The 8,303-nt window shown below is 35.3% G+C and overlaps 1 protein-coding gene across 1 annotated transcript in view; it reads right to left on the minus strand.

Annotated features, from left to right (window-relative positions):
* LOC129940041 (ras-related GTP-binding protein A) overlaps positions 1–4,449 on the minus strand; it is an 8,343-nt gene extending 3,894 nt beyond the window's left edge. Inside the window, exons 1-3 of the mRNA XM_056048263.1 lie at positions 4,359–4,449; positions 4,201–4,300; positions 3,921–4,138 (exon numbers count right to left, since the gene is read on the minus strand). Of these exons, the coding sequence (XP_055904238.1) occupies positions 3,921–4,138; positions 4,201–4,300; positions 4,359–4,370 (330 nt within the window). The 5' untranslated portion in view covers positions 4,371–4,449. The remainder of the gene's footprint in view (positions 1–3,920; positions 4,139–4,200; positions 4,301–4,358) is intronic.
* Between the last annotated feature and the right edge of the window lie 3,854 nt (positions 4,450–8,303).

Raw genomic sequence — 8,303 nt, forward strand, 5'->3', positions numbered from 1 at the left:
AGATGTCTTTCCAGTTAACTTCACAAGAACCTTTCGTTAGATAAAACTTTTGATATCTGTAACGCTTTCGAAACAAATTTCCGTGAGCCATTTGTTAATAGCCCTCAAGAAGTTGATGAAGTATTATTTTCATAATCTTCACACTTTTTCGCAAACTAGCTGTAGTCACATACCTGTGCTACAGAGTACGGTCCTTGATCTTTTATCTGCGTTGAATGATGACTGCTCAGCCGGTCCTGATGGTATTCCCCCGATAGTACTAAAAAAGTGTAGTAATGCTTTAGTTGAACCCCTAACGTTTTTATTTAAACTTTCTCTAAAAACAGGCAAATTTCCCAGTATATGGAAGAAGTCATTTCTTACACCAATTTTCAAGAAAGGTAACAAGTCGGATATAAGCAACTACAGGCCCATTGCAAAGCTTTCTTGCATTCCTAAAGTATTTGAACAAGTTGTTTGTGAAAGCGTAGCATATTTTAGTAAAAATATCATTTGCGAACAGCAACATGATTTTGTGAAAAAAGATCAACCGTTACTAATCTCCTCACATTCTCAAACATATGTTCAAACGCTTTAGAACAAGGTTATGAAGTTGACTGTGTATACACTGACTTTTCTAAAGCTTTTGACCAACTTAGCCACGGAATTATTTTATTTAAACTTAAGGCTCTTGGTTTTCCACCATTTTTCTTAGCTTGGATTAAGTCATACCTTAAAAACAGATCCTACGAGGTAAAATTTAGAAATTGTCATTCTGAACCTTTTGTCGCTCAATCTGGTGTTCCCCAGGGAAGCCATCTTGGCCCTTTTTTGTTCATCCTGTCTATTAACGATGTATCGTCATGTCTACGCTCAAGTGAACTTCTTATTTTTGCTGACGATATGAAGATTTTCAAAATAATATAGTATTCTTTTACAAGCCGACATTAATAGTTTTACATTTTGGTGTGGGAAAAATAGCCTTTTACTCAACCCTTTAAAATGCCAGACTATAACTTTCACTAAAAAACTAATCAGCAACGTATTTGACTACTGTATATAACAGCAAAAACTCTGTCGTGTCTCCACATTTAAAGATTTAGGTGTACATTTCTGTTCCAACTTAGAGTTTACACATCACATTAATGTTATTGTTAATAAGGCAAGTTCTATGCTTGGTTTTATAAAACGCTGGGCAAAGGAGTTCAATGATCCCTATGTTACCCTCTCTTTGTATAATTGCCATGTTCGTCCTCATCTTGAATATGCCTCGCAGGTATGGACTCCCTATTACGAAATTCATAGAAAACGTATTGAATCCATTCAACATAATTCCATTCGCTTTGCCCTAAAAGGTCTTCCTTGGGAAGATCCCTATGATCTGCCTCTCTATGAACATCGTATTCTACTTCTTCAAATGCAATATCTCCATCAAAGGCGTGTTAATAATGGCTTAGTATTTTTTCATCAACTCATTAATGGTGAAATTGATGCACCTTATTTGCTTTCTTGTGTACATTTGAATTACCGGGGCGGAACTCATCACCTGCGAACATTTGATTTTATACATATTGACTTCCATAGAACTAACTATGGCAAGAATGAAGCTTTAAGTCGAATGAGCATTTTATATAACTTAAACTGTTCATCGATAGATTTAAATTTAAATAAGGTGGGATTAAAATCATTGTTTAGAACCAGTGCTCCACTATCGTAATTTTTTGTTCTGTAATAGTTAAATGCTAATTTTCTTTTGTATTTTGTGCGTGTGTTAGGTTATATTTGTATTATTTTTTACTAACACATGCACTTATGATGAGCCTCTGATCGTAGTTTGACGCTTCCTATAAGCTTACTACTTTCTGAAATTCTGAAGTGTAAAAAAAAATCAGTCAACGCACTAGCAGATGGAAAAGCGGCAGGTGCAGACAGGATAATAGCCGAATTCTCCAGATATGGCACTGAGGAACTTATTGAGAACCTGGCAAGCATATATAATCAAATTTTTGAAACTGAAATCATCCCACAGCAGTTTAAGTTTGGAAGAGTTATTCAGAACTTGTATGCAGACACGAGATCAGCGGTATGGAATGGAAAGCAGGTATCTGAATGGTTTCAGACGCAGTCGGGAGTAAGACAGGGCTGTGCTCTCAGTCCTAGCTTGTTTGCACTATGGAGCTTGGTAGTGAACCAGTACAAGTCGAAAGTGATGGTTATCAAGAAAGGTGGAGGAAGGTTAAGCTCAACTGAACACTGGTACTTCAACAATGAGAACATAGAAAGCGTGAAAGAATACAAATAGTTAGGAGTATATTTTACCCAAAACTTAAGTATGGAAAAGCACCTCAACGAAAAACATCTTAAGGCTAAATCCGTGATTAATGTGGCATGGAAAGAATGTTTCAACAACAAAAACATTGCGCATAGCAATAAATATAAGGTTTTCAAAGCAATATCCCAATCAATCCTGTTTTACGAAGCCCAAGTGTGGGGAGCAAAGAAATTTGAGACTGTGGAGAAACTCCTGATATTTTATGTGAAACGAACATTCCGCCTTCCTTCATCTACCCCAAACTACATAATAATGTTAGAAACAGGCTTATCCCCCCTCTTCATAAAAACGTTGAAGCTGCAATTCGATTACATTCTGAAAGAACTGAATATGCCCAACAATCGCTTACCAAAAAAAGCAGCTTTACAAGCGATAGAAAGCAAAAAAGGGTGGGTTAAAGAGTGGATTGGGATAGCAGAAGATACAGGTGTAACTTTAAATCTCAGTAAACACAGTACATGGAAATCGTCACTAAACCAGGGGTGGAATCGGCTAATTGATAAATGACAATCAAAATGATCGAATTTGATCTACATAAGGTGATAGTCAAATTGATACCTAAAAAGCTATCACAAAAAAATGTGATAGTCGTTTTCAAACAAATTTGTTTATATCGAATAGAGCTACCAGACGCTTACACAAACGACTGGAAAATTTTCTTAGTTCACTTTGTTTCTTTTAAAAAACACATTCCTGTGACCGACAAAGCTTACGACATTCGAAAAAAAGCAAGAAAAGTAAGAATTTTATTCAAAATCAGCCAATTAGAAACTTTTATTTAGATATTTTATAAGAATCAATTTAAAATTTCACCAAGGCAACAACGAATTTTGACAATTTGAATCTGAAATTGTTCAATCGAATTGAATTGAGTTGAATCATCTTACACAGACGGAATGAAAATGATAGTCAATTTGACTATCAAAAAATTGATAGTCAACAATCACCTTAGCCGATTCCACCCCAGGTAATTAGGCGTCTGGATACAAATTTTAGAAATGTGTTCATAGAACAGGCTGAATTATAATCTTAATGAAAGAAACTACTGCCAGGACATAAATACTGTAGAGCAAATCTCCAACATGTTTCGGCTAAGAGGTGAACTGCTAAACATAAATTAGGTTCCACTTCGCGAATATCTTCCACTGCTATGTGATATTTGTAACATGGCTGAACGAGAGGATATTTTTCACTTTGTCGTAATATGTCCAGTCCTGAGAGAAACTATAAAAGAAATGTACTTGGTAGACTTTTATCAGAAAACGAATCTTTAGCTCTCTTAAAGCAAGTAGATGTGTCTAAAATGCTTATGTATTGCAAAACGGCACTTATTTTATATCTAAATCTACTACAGAACAAATTATGCAGCCAATGAACCATTGTCTAGGTGTTTAAGAGGAACTAATAGCGTTTGCAATATGATCGATTTTAGTCACCTTTATGGTGGCAATGATTAATGTAATTGTAATTTTGCTTTTATATTAACATAATGAAGACAATCAAGACAATAAAGAATTTCAACAATGACCGATATTAGTTTGAGTATAAGCAGGCTATCAATTTTAAAACAAATCAAATTATTCAATCTAATCTAAACTATCATACTCACTTGCAACAAGGCCTCCAGGCAAGATTGATAATAATGCACATCACGTTCCAGCTCCCTGCTCTCTACGTCGAACACATAAATCAAAACTTCAACATTTCGGAAAATATTATCTTTTTGCGATGCAAAATATTGCTGCATAAACGACTCCTGTCCTCCGCAATCCCAAAGATTAAGCACAAGATTACCCAAAAATCTTACATGTGAATGTTCAACATCGACTATCAATTAGAAATAATTATAAATAAAAATGTAGTAAATGTTATTAGTTAAAGAAATTCACTTGTCGCTCCAAGTCGGGTGGTGTCTCTTGCAATGTAATTGGCAAATATTATGGATCTCATGCTGGTTTTACCAGATCCACTTTTGCCCATCAAAAGGACCTAAACATCAAAATTAATTTATTTACTAATTGTATAATATAATTTATATTATTATAACCTTTTTCTTCATATTTTAATTGGAATCTAGTTGGGAAAATTGTTAAATTATGATTATAGTTGTTTTCGTTTCTACGACTTTTCTTTATCACTTCCAGTTCAGTAATCAGTAAGTTCACAAACGAAAACAGATTAAAAACAAAAATGTCAAAACATGAAATGAACTCATTCAGTACCCGAACAATTGCAAACAAAGTATCGATAAGGTAGTGTGCTGGTAGGGCAAATGCCATAAATGTGGCATATTTTGAGTTTTGACTGAGGGTTTAATTAATTTGTTTTGTGAACGTGAAGAAGGAAATGTTTATTTTCAAGCGCAAAGGTGTATATATAAACCTATGGTGTTATTATGAAGCTGATTTTTTTACGTTCACCAAAGCCGCAATGTGGCAAAGGTTAAGTCAAAAAAACACTCTCCGAGCTAATGTCTCCGTAGTCACTAGCGACACCTAGTGAGATGGAATATCCAAATGATGTAACAATAGCTTTTATCTACACAAGTACATTAGCAAAAACTCTGCAATAAGTTTATGATGAAAGAATCGCGAATTAAATCATTGTTTAATGTTTATTTTTCAGAATAGTTCTATCACGGAACATGATAAATAATAAAGCCTCTGAGCTTTTTTTTTTGTTTTATAATAAACACACACTCAAGGGAATATTACTACCCTTATTATGCAGAGGCACAGTGTCAGCACTAGGAAGAGGAGAGAGGGTTTAAAAGGAGATGTCGGTGCACATTGGTTTTGAATTCCTGAATATTGCAATGACTAGGAAAGACAGAGTGTGGTAAGGCATTCCACATTCGCGTAGTACGGCTAAAGAACGAACCTCTGTATTTGACAGTACGACCGAAGTTGGGCTCGACAAGAGACCTTACGACGATGTTTAAGCGAATAAAATGAACTTAAGATGATATTATCATCTATCAATTTAAATGATCTACGTTCAATACTATCAAGAGGCTTAAGTAAGTTGCAGGAGCACCAGCGCAGAGATGGGAGTTATACTCAAGCTTTGAACGTATGTAAGTCTTGTAGATAACAGCCAGATCAGTAGGGGTAAAATATTTCTTGCATCGCCTAAGGAAACCCAAACACCTTGCGGCATTTTTGGCGACATCGCGTATATGATCATTCCACAAGAGGTGGTTGGTGACACACATACCGAGAATATCGATGTGTTCAGTCTCATTGATGCAAGTGCCATTCATGGATAATGGCAATGGGGGTATATCTCGCTTTAACGATACAAGACAGCATTGGGTTTTCGAAGCATTAAATTCCAAGCGGAATCCCCATTAAACCTGTTTAGATCGGAATTTAATGAGCTTATCATAATTTTGTCGTTGCAGTTCCACATCAGAAGAAGAGGGGTGTGAGTCTGAAAACGAATATGAAAAGCTAAGAGTACTATCGTCATCGAAGCAATGTATTGGATTAGACGTTGCAGACAGGAGATCATTAATAAAAATGAGAAAGAGTGTTGGAGATAGAACAGAGCCCTGGGGCACACCAGCATTTATTTTGTGGTTTTCAGACTTGAATCCATCCAATACTACTTGTAATAAACGATTCGAAAGGTAATTACTAATCCAATGAAGGAGGGATTCATGCAAACCGAAAGCACGCATTTTCGATAAGAGAGCCTGATGCCAAACCCTATCAAATGCTTTTGAAATATCAAGTGCAATTATCTTACTTTCTCCAAAACTATGCAAAGATTTATTCCACTGTTCGGTGAGATGAACCATGAGATCACCAGTGGACCTATTGCTACGAAAGTCGTATTGCCGGTCATTAAGAAGCTTCCGATATTCAAGATATTTCTTGAGCTGATAATTAATCAGCGTTTCCATGACCTTGAAAAGAAGGGACGTAAGTGCAATCGGTCGGTAGTTAGAAGGTGAGGAAGATTCGCCTTTTTTGGGAATAGGCTGGACAAATGCCGTTTTCCATCCTCTCAAAACGAGACCTGAGGAGTAGGACAGATGAAAAAGCTTACGCAGTGGTTTTGCCAGCGTTGAAGAACACCTCTTTAGAACAATAGCAGGGATACCATCCGGACCAGCGGATTTATGTGTGTTTAGATCTCTTATGACTCTTGCCACAGTACAAGTGTGAAAGAAGATTGGTCCCATAGAATCACTAACTCGCTCAAGTACAGGCCGAGTCATAACACTCACTGGCAGTGTAGAATTGGCGGCGAACTGCCTAGCAAAGAGATGAGCTTTCTCTAAAGAGCTAACAAAAGGAGTGTAATTGACAACAAGCGTAGGAACCGAAGAAGAGGAAGAATTCCTCATGTTTTTTACAAATGACCAAAAATTTGTACTGCCTTTGGGACATTGCAGTATTTTTTGCCGTAAATGTTGGTCATGTCAAAATTTGGTCCGTCGAATATGGGCGTTGCAGCCATTTATGGCTTTTTTGATCTTTTTCCGGCTTTCCTCAGTACGGTTGGCTTTATAGCAACGGAAACTAAATTCTTTGGCCCTAATAACCTCTTTACAGCTCGCATCAAACTTTTGGTGGCGCTGGCTGTACTAAAATCGAAAGTAGAACATAAGAAATGCAAGAAAAATGTATTAATTTGATTTTCGATTTTTAAATTTGTGTGCAATCTGAAAATTTAAAAGCAAAGTTTTCAAATTTCTATTTTTGTTGCCAAATTTTAAATATTTGGACAGATATAGCTATGTATGTGTCTTTTTAAAATGTTAATTCTTGGACGAAGCCAAGTAGAAAGGGGAAGCGTAGATATGTAGCAAAATAAGTTTTAAGGTAAATAGGAAGTTTAGTTTGTTGAGAATGATTTTGTTCAATTTTTATTTACGAATACACAGGTTCAAAAAGTACAAAAGTACCAAACCAGAGATATTTTGAGCATAGAATAAACAGAATTGAATTGGGGGGGGGGGGGGGGGGTTTGGAGTATTGCTTAAAACTGTTCTTTAATGTTCTCTAATACAACTGTCAAATAATTAAAGCCAAATAAGAACTTAATTTACCAAAGGAAAGAACACTCGTTTTTAACACCTGTACAAAAAAAACCTTATCAAATATTCGTGACCAAGTTATGCTACTCTTTTCGCTAACAGATGTCAAGAAAAGTCTAAATGGATTTGTTTCATTTTCTTCTAGTTAAGTGTCTTAATTTCAGTTTTAAATTATTGTAAACTTGAATAGAAATTTTCTTTTAATTTTTCAAATTGACAACCCCAAAAATCGGACACTTGAGTTGTGTGTTGAGTTTATTTTTAAATTGTTTGTATATTCCATACCAAGCAAAAACATCCCATTTTGCTGAATATAAATACAAAAATACTAACAAGAATCTCATATCATTAGTTTTAAATTTAAAGGTATATATCTATAGAGTAGTAGGCCCCAGGAAATTAGGCCATAATAGAAAAAATTAAGTAAGGCCCCAAAAGATGCATACAAACCACAGCAATGAAAATTCTTGAATTTTTAGGGTGTTATTTCATATAATGGGTCCGATTTTTCAAATTAAAAAGTTTGATATTTCTCGACGTTTCAAGGTTCCTAGAGTCAAAATAAAAGATTTTTAGAAAGATGCCTGTGTACGAATGTAGGTTCGTACGTCCGTACGGTCGTACGTTCGCGATGTTTTCTTCGTTGTCCATAGCACAGGAACCAGAAGAGATATCGACTTAAAATAAATTTTGTTGTACAGATAATAATGCAGAAAGATGCAGAAAGGGCTCTGAAGAAAATTGCGTGGGTGGTTTTTTTACCATCGCAGTTAAAAAAAAAGCTGAAAATTTTGATTAACCCTTAATATCTTACGATCCAAAAACTGCTAGAGACTTGAATTAAATTTTATATAATATATTATAACGTGATACCAAACAAGTATATTAAAAAAAAAATCAAATTAAAGAATACAAAATGATTTCATCTCCAAAACAACTTTGTGA

The sequence above is a fragment of the Eupeodes corollae genome, chromosome 1 (genome assembly GCF_945859685.1).
Source record: "Eupeodes corollae chromosome 1, idEupCoro1.1, whole genome shotgun sequence".
Lineage (NCBI taxonomy): Eukaryota > Metazoa > Arthropoda > Insecta > Diptera > Syrphidae > Eupeodes > Eupeodes corollae.